General features: G+C 45.7%; 1 protein-coding gene across 1 annotated transcript in view; it reads left to right on the forward strand.

Moving 5' to 3' along the window:
• The first annotated feature begins 326 nt into the window (after positions 1 to 326).
• The window catches only part of PRTG (protogenin), a 230,503-nt gene continuing 218,199 nt past the window's right edge, over positions 327 to 12,630 (forward strand). Inside the window, exons 1-2 of the mRNA XM_085644135.1 lie at positions 327 to 493; positions 6,102 to 6,404. Coding sequence (XP_085500261.1) covers positions 433 to 493; positions 6,102 to 6,404 — 364 coding nt within the window. The 5' untranslated portion in view covers positions 327 to 432. The remainder of the gene's footprint in view (positions 494 to 6,101; positions 6,405 to 12,630) is intronic.

Below are 12,630 nucleotides of genomic sequence, written 5' to 3' on the forward strand. Positions count from 1 at the left end.
AGTTGCATCGGTCTGCACATCTCTGCTCTCCTCCGCTGCACGGGACTGGAGGTTGCGCTGCCTCGCTCCCTCCTTCCAGTGTCCAGCGCTCGCTACTGGCGGACGAGCAGGATGAGGAAGGGGAATGCAGCAGGGACTGGGATCATGTGCACGTCAGCGGGAGGAGGCCGCCCCCAGGTGCCTGGTCCGGAGACAGGACTCAGCCCTTCCCCCACCCGTTTCTCAGGGGTCAAAGGGGAAAGAAGTCCCGGCCAGCGGCAGCCCCCTCCCCACCCTGCTCCCTCCGCCCCAATTGATCGCTCCTGCTGTCCATGCGCCGGAGCTGCGGAGGGGGAAAGAGTCCCCAGGGGAGCCTGAGAGGCCAGCAGAGCACAGGCTGGAGCTGGGGGAGCTGGATGTGTCGGGCAGGACATGCGAACAGGAGCCCGGTAAATGGCGGACCTCAGGCGACAAGCGTGCGGCCGAACCTTAGGGATATGCCTTCTGCTGTCAGGTGAGTGCGGGCAGCAAAGTTTGCTGTTAGGGTTGAGGGCAAAGGCAGAGAGTGCCGGGCCGTGCATGGTTCAGGTTCGTGACCGGAAATACCCAAATAAACGTATTCTCCGATACTGTCCCCTGACGTCGTGCTGGCGGCCGACAATGTGAAACCAGGTGCAGATGTCTGAGAGCGTTACTCGTGCCGACCCCATGCAACGAAGCTAAAACACAGGGCATGTGCGCCCATATCTGTCCTAGATAACTAGCCCTGTGCAGTCACCCTCACATAATGTATACAACTCTCGTGCAAGCACCAGATAATAGAGCTACCGGGCACAAGCCAGGGAATGCGTCCTCGTGCCCAGGACGGAGAACCCTTGCATCCCCCAGAGAATGGGGATTCTGTGCAAAACCCATGCAATACGGATCTTTTGCAAGCTCCAGCGGCACAGCCCGCAGATAACAGGAATCCCGTGCAACTCCAGAGATAGGGAACCCAACCCCAGTGCTTCATGCACAATCCGTGCAGCGTGCGTCTCATGCAGCCACGGGAAATGAGCTTTCCATTCTGACCTCATGGACGTAGCATCGTATAGCGGAGACCCTGATGGCTGTATCCGAGGAGGCACTCCATCCTAGACTTAAAACACGAGCAAGGGCTCCGCAAACCACGGGAAGCCCACCAAGAGCCTTCCTAATAGCCCCCTTGCTGCCCAGTGCTTGCGGTGCTCACTGACACTACTCCCCCTCGGCTCCTCCGTGTACTCGTCTGCACCGCGTCCCGCGAAGTCTCCAACTCTCTTCTCCCAGGAAAGAAGATATTCCACACTGTATGATAACTCGAAAACCCCAAACATCCGGAGCATCTTAGGGTCTCGTTGAAATGTCTGGAAGTGCCTGGGCTGGCCTGTGCATCTGTTTTTGATTTCAAGGCCCTCGTGGGCGCATTATATATCTCAGCGAGCTCCAGTCATTGTATAGCTTCTGAATTTGCTATTCGGATTTAATCTTACTCACGAGTGACAGTTTTTATAGTCATTTTCTGCGCTGTAATGTGATCTAGGAATGCATTGATTTTATTTTCGTGGAATGCTTGTTTTGATCCAGCAGTAGACGCATGTCAAGAGTGTGTGGTTGAACTGTTTTTAGCGATGCCAATGCTTTGTTCCTTAAAGTACCACTGACACGCTTGGTTTGGTACTCCTAGTCGAACCCTCCAGACGGGCTACCCCCACCCCGGCTTTAAACCCGTTTATGGCCCTTTCAATGTTAGCGTTTCTGCCACACATTGAAAACTTGGTTGTATTTTCAGACCATCCCACTTTAAACAGCATGCTTGTTACCCTCTCTTTTAAAGTGTTGGAGTAGTTTGAAGTAGTTTGAGTGCTCGTGTACCCAACTTCTCCCCACTCACCCCTTACAGTCTTCACGTCTAGGTAATTTAAAAAGCTTGGCATTGCCTCTTCCACGTTGGTTGCCGGTAGTTTGGTTTGAGCCATGTGATGGGAGTACATACATGCCCCTACCCAAAGGCTGTGGCTTCATTTAATCAAATCAGCAGTTACTTTTGTTTTTTGTTTTACTTTGTGGCTGTGTTGCGTTTCATCCTTTCGGTCACTTAGTTCTGTGGAGCTCGTGCGTTTTTGAGATCTGCAAGTAGTTCCAAATGAAGCGTGTGTTGCTGCAGAGGGAGTCTGCAGCTTGAATATTACGCATTGGTTGATGCTCGGACTACTTTCTGTTGCCCCGGGTTCCGTTGGAGATGTGCTGTGTCTAACTTTAATGAGATCTGTCCAGTCTGTGAATAAGGAATGTTGAAGACCTGTTAGTGTTGTGCTACCTTTTAACAATTATCGCTGGGGTGCCAAGAGAAAGATTTGAACCCTGGGTGCGCTATGTAAATTAGGAGATGGGTCCATTGCAGGGGCATGGGCCGTGTCACTGTAACACCTCATGTCCATGTGTTTTTAGAGTCTGTTGGGAAACAAACGAGAAAACACTTTGCTCATGGTCTAAACATTAAATGTGATGCAATTTAATAAAAAAAAACTTTGGGGGTTCTTTTCATCGTGCAGCTCGTGATGTTGTACAGGTATGGACGGATTTACAGTGCGATGCATTGAACTGATGATTGTCATAGAAGTATGCATAGCCTCAGTGTCTTCGGGGGCCTAGTGAAAGAGTTAAATGCACAGAAAAACATGTAGCCCGAGGCTCCGTGTGAAACGATTTGGTTAAGTAGTGAGTATTTTAAGAATGGGTTCGAGCCCAGTGGTTAAGTTTCCGGCTTTTGAACCAATAGAGTCTATTCCCGAGGTGTGATCTTTGCTTGCCAACTCGAATTTTGTGACTCTGCCCGGGGTGTTGCATGGTATAAAGTCGGATATCCATAACAATTGTTAATAGTATGGGAATACATACAAGCCATACGCTGAATTCTGACCGGAGAGTACCACTTCTCTTGGAAGGAGTATCATTGCTTCCAACTCACTGCGAGCTGGTCTTGGGGCTTCCGAAACGGAGTCTGAGAGATGTGTATTGGGCAATTAACCTCCCCCCCCCCCGCCCCATTGGACTGTAAGCAGCCCATTAGTTACGCATTTCTGAAAACGATGGCAATACACAAGTTGGAAGGAAGACTGGCTAATCCCTGCGCTCCCCACAGGCCCCGATGCAGAGCCCGCCCGGCTTGTGCTTTCGGAAAGGCCTGCTTGGAGTGTAAACAGTGCCCAGTGAGACTGACATGGAGCCCAGCAGCCCACCGCCCCTCCCAAGAGGGCAAAGGAACCACGAGGGAATTACTGCAAAATATCTTAAAACACTAAAACGGCCACATAAACGGCCCTCTTCACAAGCGCAGGCTCCTGCTAATGATTTCTTGTAAAATCAGCCTTTTATGACTTTCCCTGTTCTACATCTTTTTTGACAAGCTTGTAAAATTAGCAGGCGGCTTCTACAATGTGCCTCACCTCCGGGATGGTCATAGAACACATTTAGTTCTCCTCTGTAGTTTAAAAAAATATAAAAAATGTTTTGCAATCACCTTTCCTCATTGGCAGGAAGTTTGTCATTTATTCTCAAAGAGCAGTTTTCGACCCTGGCAGTTGCAGCTGGTTGAAAATGTGATATTTCCACCGTGTGGTTTTTTATGGGGCTATTATGGCTTTGTGAATGGGCGTTTATTGCTGTGTGTAGTATCTGAAAAGGAGGGCTTGGGTGGGACATCCGAATCCGTAAGAAAAGCGCCCCAGTCTCCATTTGTGCTGCGTCCATTGAGTCTGAGGTGCACCACAAAATGACCAAAGCTCCACGGAGCCACTCACTTCAAGTGGATGGGATGGGGGCACTTCTCCTTAGAATGTGGGAAGTTTATGTCTGAATCAACGATAGTAAAATAAATCACAGTGGTGGTTAAAATATCGAAGGTTCTGAGAGAGCAGCAGGAACACCGTGATTTAAGCCACTTTTTGCACCGTTGGCAAGCAAGGTGCTGATTCTGACTGGTTTGGGCCCTCTGAGCCATCTTCATGATTTTGAGCCCGAATTACTATATTAATAAGTAATAAAAACGGAGTTCTGGTTGTCAGTCTCGATTCCTACTGTCTGTCCCCTCTTGCTCATTTGCAAGAGTTACTATTCTGTTTCTAAATACTTCAGTTGTTTAAATCTAGTGTGTAAAATCGTGCTTCGTCTCATAGTGATAAACGATACGCGTATATCAAGAAACACACAGGTGTTCACGTCTGACCATCAGCCAAGGCCTTAGAAGACTTGGCCTTCACCCTGGTACCCTGCATCATACCTCTCCCGTTGACATCGACTCTATATCAGCTCGTTCTCCTGTGCATGGTCAAACCCTTTTGTTCTGCACCAAACCTTATGGCCATCGTTTTAGTCCTTGTTCGCCATCCTCCTCTAACGCGTTGACATGGGCCATACCCTGCTTACAGGGTATTGGACTCCACCTTCAACCCCATAAAGTAGTATTGCACTAAGATGTTCACTGATTAAATACCAAATAGAAATGTTATCCAGTCAGACAGCATTGTGGTTCAACAAATAGGTATCAGTTTCAAAGATCTGATCACAAAAAGATAGGTTACCTCTCTGAACAAAACTAAATATCAAAACCAAGCGTGAAATCCTGGCAAACCCCAATGGCCGTTAGTACAATGGCAAGAGACCTCAAATCAAGACTTCTCAGTGTACACCCTGAGATTCTGGAACCAGCTCTCCATTGTATCTCTTTGGCCTATTCTTTCTAGGGAGGAAACTGCTGCAGAGCACATCTGATTAGTCAGTCCTCCCACTCTCCAGCATATACTAAGATCCACAGGCATGTCCATGAAAGTGTCCAAAAGTATCCAAAGCATAGCAGCAACACACCCAATCGCTGGCTGCTCAGGTCTTTTTTCAGACTCTGGTGGCCAACCTCCACCATATTGTCTAAGGTGTGAGAAGTGATCCCCCCCTCCCCCTCCGCCACCCTCCTTCACCCAACAATGCCCAGGACCTTTACAGAACACTTTGACTTCCACTCTTGTCCATTACACTTCATGGCCATCCCTGAAATGTGGATATATTTCAATATTTGTACAACACCAGCAGCCCTATATATTGACTATGACAAATTCTCTCTCCACCCCCCCCCCCCTTGAAAAGACTTTGGAGTTGATCTCCTCATCAAAAAACCTGTCGCACCTCATCCTATTACACCTGTCCCATGCTTATTTTAATTATCTTCTTGTTTAAGTAAAGGCCCACCTCATAGATCATATAATTGTTATGTATCGCCAACCTGGCCCAGTGCAAACTGTCTTTGACAATCTTGACTTCATGGTGGAGCATCAAAATTCACTTCTTCTGCCATTCTTTTTTGTGACTTAACTTGACCCTTATTATACCAGGACATCCTATTTTCACAAGTTCTGTCAGACATTCTGTCTCTCTCTATAGCACTCTTACCTTACCCACACACCTACACAATAACCCTGTCAATCGTGTTCTCATCCTCAGTACTCACCCACTCAACACCAATAATAAGTTGTTCACCCTCCGGTCACAACCAACTCATCTTCCCCTCCAAGTTTGCCCTCTGCACCCACCATCTGGTGTTACATTTATACCAAGGTGAGCCCCTTACTAAACACCCCCCTGGCTATATTCACCAAGTTCAAACAGATGTCATCCACCTGTCTAACTCACAATTCTTCCATTGCTTCAATCGCACCCTTCACGCCAAACTGAAAACACACTCACCCTTTACTCACCATCAGCACCCGCACACTTATATCGACACTTTGATCTCCTACCAAATTAAAATAAAATTGCAAGTACATACTCTTTATGAAAATGACTCCATGTACCCATCACCACGCTGCCTGTGCTGTGCTATTCTCTCTCTTTAAAGCGATTACCTGCTTACTGTAGAGGTCTATAAATATTGTAAATATATAGAGTAGAAAAGCACCCCCTACTTGTAAACAAGGAAGTACTGTGATTTACAGTGATTGGTTCCCAGAGCAGCCCCATGTCTTTGAATTATGTTGCAGACAACTTGAATGTTAACTTGTGCGAGGTTCTTATGATTGACAGCTAAACACACTTGTTCTTCTCTTCCCTAGGAGTGTGCTGCTTTAATGAGCTGTTTTTTGTGAAAGAGCCTCAGGATGTTACTGTTCCAAGGAAGGATACTGTGGTTTTAGACTGCCAGGCCCATGGAGAAGCTCCTGTTACTATAACGTGGCTGAAAAATGGACAGAAAGTTTCTGAGAATGAGCGAATCTACAGTTTGTCCAATGGCTCCTTGTATATCCGTGAGGTGGAAGGCAAGCGAGGCGAGCATTCCGACGAAGGGTACTACCAGTGTCTGGCGTTGAATAAGTATGGTGCCCTACTGAGTCAAAAAGCTCACCTCGTACTAGCAAGTAAGTCCAGGTTTCTTGCTTCCTTCTGATAATTGTCTCTGGAATGCCAAGGCGGGCTCAGCCTAGATCCACGTTTATTTTCATGCTGCACTAAGTGTTTCCTGTTTCCTTCAAATCTGTCCCCTCATCCATTTAACCTTACAAAGGGCAAAGGCTTCAGTATTTGAGAGTTGTAGTGTCCGAGTGTGCCATTTTATTCTCAGTAATACTACAGTAAAAGCAGTGCAGCCTACCTTGTAAAGAATAACTAATATCCCACACAGCATGTTTAGACTTTAAAGGAAAGTTGTAAGCACTTTAAAATACACAGAGGAAAACTAGGCCTCTGCTGTTTTTCTTTATATTACATGTTTTGTTTAAAGCATAAGACTAGATGCTGCATGGGAGCTGGAAAAAAAATCAGCTTTTCAAAGATAATTCAAAATTCAATTAAAAAGCCTTACCAGCTCCCCAAATTTAAATAAAGGTGAAATCTAGCCCACAAAATATACGGTATTACTCTTTTACTTACCTCCCAGTGCCCTTCTTTTTGTGTACCCCTCTGCTCTCACTCACTTTGATCCCACGGTAAAAGGGTGGAGCATAGAGAACCACTTTCTATCTGAGAAGGGTGACAACATCATCAGTGACCAGGACTTCCTATATATTCTTTGCCTGTAGTAGCTCATATTAGTTCCTGGTGCATCTCCTGGTCTTTGAACCGGACAAGCACACCACATTGTACCAAATATAATATGCCGGAGAAGAGCCTTCAGAGCCAAAGCCACAATACAAGTCTTGAGCTATAAATACAATTACATTTAGCAGCCCTCACACTGAGTTAGGAATATTTTTTAAGTGAATCTTCAACCTCAAATGGACCCCAAGGAGGTGAACTGGGTTCCGGTTCAGTTTGTAGTAGAACCATATGTTCTGCAGTTTGATGCCATTGCAGTTTTTGCCATCATACGTCAAGCCCAAAACACAGTTACATTTCCCAAGAGCTGTCAAGAACGCAGTGTAACTAATAAAATACTTGCTTGCTGGACTGTTTCTGTTGTTCTATCTGGTTAGGGTGTCTGGCACTGTTTTTCTTCGAGATATGGTCGCTTTCTCTTGGGCTGCATTGTACTTGTGTTAAACATATCAATGTTGTGAAACTGTGTTGTGGGTGTCTGTGGTAGGCCTTCCTACTTTGATTGTCCATGGATTGTTTGAGCATCTCAATCATGTTAGTAGGTTACATGGAATATCTAATAAGGGAAACCCAGACATACACAACTAGAAATGAGAAGTGAATTGTACCTACCTGTGTCCTAACAATCTTTGTGCTTAGTTGGGCCTTGCTGGGTAGAGAAACGTATGCGAAGGAGCAGCACTGTGATAAAGTAAGAGCCTGGAAACTGGGACTCGAGTGTGCTGGGTCTCTCAGCCTCAATCCACTGGGCACTTCTCAGAGACCTAAATAGATCCTGCAGGACGCTGCGTGATGAAGTCATAGTGCAGTCCCGCAGAGCTCGGCTTCCTCACGAGGGAGTGGCTGGACCAATTGGGTAATGCTTCTCGCTTCCTATGAGAAGTAGGGCTTAGCAAACAGCACATTGGCCTCTAGGGTCTTTCTAGAGCCATTTAGCTTTATAGACTGCTCAGTCAATAAGCTTGTAATTCGCTGATGGTAGGGTTCCTGTAACTCGGTAGTCTGGTATAAGGTCACACCATGAGGTGGGATTCAGAAAGACTTTTACATCGAAAAAGTAGTCTGACCCAGTGCTTTAAATGGAAAAATAGAAGTGTGGGTACTCTGTGCAAGAGTACCTGCTAGTTTCTGAGAAGTGCCAGTACTCTCCAATTCAAAAGTATAGCATTTCTCTTGAGATGTGCCGTACTCGCCCTCTCAAAATAAAAATGTGCCGGTACTCCATACCAGTCAGTACTAGCCCATTTAAAGCACTGGTCTGACCCCAGATGATTAAGTCAAGTGGTCCGGAGGTTTGGATTATACAGGAAAATGCCTAACTTTGATTAGTGGACCCTTCTTTTCTAATGGTTTCTAAATTTTCTTCTAAAAATGATTACATAATAGAATTACATAAATTAGCTTTATATACAGCAACAATTGAAAGTCTGAGTCTCTTAACTATCCATACTTGTACATCTAGGACTATATAAATACAACATTATATGTCTATTGTTTTCCATAATACCAAACAAAGCGAAGGAGTACTCCCAATCGACAGAAAACTGTCTTTGGGGTATTGGAACGTAGAGCAGAGGAAAGAGATTATCTTTCTTAAGAAGACCCCTCACTCACCAACCTGGTTGGTGACATGCTTCATCATCAGGTTCCCACCTGGACAGCCGAGTGCCATCCAGGTGTGCTGCGACACCTGACTACAGTGGAGCTGGTTTTTGTGTGAAGGTGAATAGAAAATTTAGGTAAAAAATTGGCCAAATTGAACCCAATCCAAATAATTTATTCTAGGGCAATTTGGACAATGTTAAAAAATGATATAGATACCGTGATAGGTTAGATTGACCTATAGGATCTTCAAGTAAATAAAAAGTGAAAAAAGGTCTACATGTTTCAACCATCTGTTGTTATTACCGACTTTTCGTCAGGACCAGTGAACGTGACCCGGGGGGGTGTACACTCGCTAAGGCGTACCCTGCCCTTGGTCACTTTTAGAACCTAACCATCTACTCACGGTTAGGACTCCCTTCCTTCAAATCGTCGAAAGGGAAAAATTGAGAACGCGGTATTTGCATGCCTCATAGGAGTCGGGGTCGTACGATTTGTTACATTCAAGATTCAGAGGAGCAAATCAGTCCGTGGTGTACCTAGCGTTGAGACCGGCCGTATCTCCCTGTAGAGACTCTACAGGGAGATACGGCCGGTCTCAACGTTAGGTATTTATAAGGGGACTAGGAGTACCCCCTCCAATGGTCTTCCATTGCGAGAATCCCTTTCTCTCTATTTTTGTTTTGGATTTATTGTTTTCCATATACATGTATTCCCTTCTATGTAGTTATGTATCTATATATTTATTATTTACTCCCAGTATCGGAGGGGAAAACCCTTCAACTTTCTCCAGTTCACTACTCTGTTTCTTATTCTTATCCTATACATCTTTCAATATATCCTCTATCTCCGAACTCTTAACTCATCCACCTCATTCTATTACTGTGATCTCTCTAATAACCCTATTACACCCTTCCCTCCTCTAACTCATCTAAAACCTAATTTTACTCCTATGATCTCCCTAATAGCCCTGTAAAGATTCTTTCCCTATCCTTCCTTTGACTCATTATAAACCTCATTTTACAACTATGATCTCCCAAATAACACTTTCTAGATTCTTCCTTCCTCTATCCCCCTTTATCCTTTTCGATCCAACTAACAAACTAACATGTCCACCGCTCAAAGTAAAGACATTTTTCTTATACTAATTCACTTTGTGTTCAAGAGTAGCATGCTACTCTCCAAAAAGCACTTCTTCGCCTCGTCAGGGGTAATAAGCATATAAATATAATTACAGTGCAGTCCTCTGCAAATAATGCACAAGGAGTATTCTAGAGTAAATCAAAAGACAGCAATGGTACTGTGAAAACAGGGTAAAGATGGAGACCTAGGTCTTTGGGGATGGGTGGTGTGCATCTGCCACCACATTGTCCTTTTCACTTACGTGCTGCTCATTTTGAACCATCTGAGCTCAGCAGTCAGGCTTCCAACAAACATTGCTTTAAAAAGGCGCTTGTCATGCAGGTTAAGTTATACTTTGAGCCCGGAATAGGCCACACTGAAGTAGTCCTTTCCTCATTCACATTGTGAATGTTTAGTTGCCTCACTTCCTCAGCTCTATCTATGCACAGGAGAGGTCCACTACAGTTCCTAGGTGGATTAGGTTTCTGTAGAGTAGATAGTTTAATCACGTCTTTCAGACGAAAGAGTCTCTTGATGACTTGTATGTTCAGTGAAGTTGGTGTTCAATATCTCCAGTGGCAGGCTTTTTGCATTGGTTGTGTGATGGAACCACCCATGCCAGTTCAACGCGGTCATGACCACGCAAGTCTTCACGTATTTGACTTCTACAAATTATGCATTTTTTTTAAGGCATTTATGGCAAAGACATATGCATGGTTAAAACTTACCTATATATCTCAACCCCTGCCCCAAGCCCTAAAATGCCCCCAGGGCAAAAAATCTACTCTGAACCCAGCACCCCACCCCCTGCCTCGACCCCTAAACATCACCCTGAGCCCTAAAACGCCCCCTATGCAAAAATCTGCCCCAAACCTTGCCCTGAACCTTAAAATGCATCCTGGGCAAAGATCTACCTTGACCCCGGCCTCCAAAGCTCTAAAAACGAACCTGATCCCTGGCCCCCTCCCTGAGCCCTAAAATGGCCCCGTGGCCAAAAACTAACCCTTCCTTTCCTTCCGGAGACCTGAGACTACCCCTTCCCTCCTGAAACTTCCCTGATTTCCCGCCCCAGCCCTAACAACGTCACCGACTACCCCCACACCTCCAATACCCGGCCTCACTTACCTCGCCACGTCCTCTGCCAATCCTTTCCCTTTTGCAGCTGGTCTATTGTGACGAAGAAAACATTTGTTGAACTTTTTTAAAAAATCCAGCTGCTGAGAGTTCACGTTTTCCTATACAAGCTGTGAGTGAATATCCACGCCCTTCATTTAAAAAAAAAAAATCATTTGCATTTTAGTAGTTGCAGTTCTGCTTATAAGTTTATGACAGCACGAACAAGAATGCAAAAAAACGAAATGACTGGTGCACTTATGACTTATAAATGTCACGGGGTTGACTTGGCGACTCTGCAATTAGGAATATTCTGCCATGAAGTAGAAGTACGTGTGAATCATACAGATAGGCCCCAAGTCCTGTTCCTTGGGCATACCATACTGCTTTGAAGAAAGTTGTCATATGCATATCAGCAACTGTAAAACTCTTCCTGGCAGATCGTCGTCCTGTAGATTCTGGGAAGCCGTGGGTACAGCTGGGCTCGGGGGGGGGCGGGGGGGGGCGTATGCTGAAGACAGTAGGCTTAGAAATGAGCTCGACTAATATTGACATGTCTTTGGAGCAGAGGTTCGTTTTGTCGTATCTGAAATTGAAGAGGAGCCATTTTTTCAGGAATTAATTAAAATAGAGGGGGAAGGGAGTTCAGGGCACACATCTGTGATGGGGCTAATGTATTCAGTGGCACTCGGTGTGCCTGTTTCCAGGAAGCAAAGCTAAAATGTCAAATCCCTTGGCTTTAACTGGCACACACACACGGCTAATAACGCCTTCAAAGCATGTTTTTGTTGCATCACTTTGTAGCCGGAGTCAATGGAAGTAGCTTCTTTATTGGCGTAATTATTTAGTTTGAAAGTATTCGATGTAAATTGTTGTGAACCCAAAATGACTTTGTCTCGCGGCTCAGGGGAAGGCAGAAGCTATACATACTAAACAGCGGAAGAATAAGCATTAAATGGCCATTCTTTCCTCCCCCAGAAGCACAAAGCTCCCCTGGTCGGCGCTAGCAGCAGGGTGCGAGGATGTGCTTTTTATGCGGCCTGAGCGAAGCTCTCGGCCCTAGATTAGCGTTCGCCTCAGAAGTGTAACGCGCCGCGCGCTGCTGGTGCAAGCCACGCACTTTCATGTGCGCCACAGTCCGGGGCCTGGACACACAGGGAGATAAGGCCTCGCTTTCTAAAGTTAGGAACTGGGAGCCCAGGGTTACCCTCCAGGCAAGAATTCCTTTATTCGTTTTTAAATGAAGAATCCGCCGGGGTCAAAGGTCAGAAACTGGCCGGGGTGAGGTTTACCCTCGTGATAAAGAGCAGGCGACCTTCCCCCATTCATGGGCCAAGCCTTTCAGGGGCTCCTCTGCTGGGTTAGCGATTGTTTCTCCGGAATGCTAGGTTCACATGTGCCCAGCCAGGCCCTTTCTGCCGTGTCGCTATGGGGCCTTATCTCCTGTGTATCTCAGAGCAGGCCTTGAGGGACCGGGCTCCCTCCAGGGGCCCCATGCCTGGCAGTCCTGCTGCTCGGCAAGGCAACAAAAGCATTTTGGAGCGTCGTCTTTTTTTTTTCTTCTTTTTTTTAAATGAAACTTTTGCAAATCTCTCTGTTCAGGAGGGAGATTGCCACTTCTTTTTTTTTTTAACCTTGGATTAAACGTTTGAGATGTTAAAATGTTTGTTTTACTTGTTTCACTCTTACTGTGCCGGGCTGGAACCAACCAAA

The sequence above is a fragment of the Triturus cristatus genome, chromosome 3_1 (assembly GCF_964204655.1).
Source record: "Triturus cristatus chromosome 3_1, aTriCri1.1, whole genome shotgun sequence".
Lineage (NCBI taxonomy): Eukaryota > Metazoa > Chordata > Amphibia > Caudata > Salamandridae > Triturus > Triturus cristatus.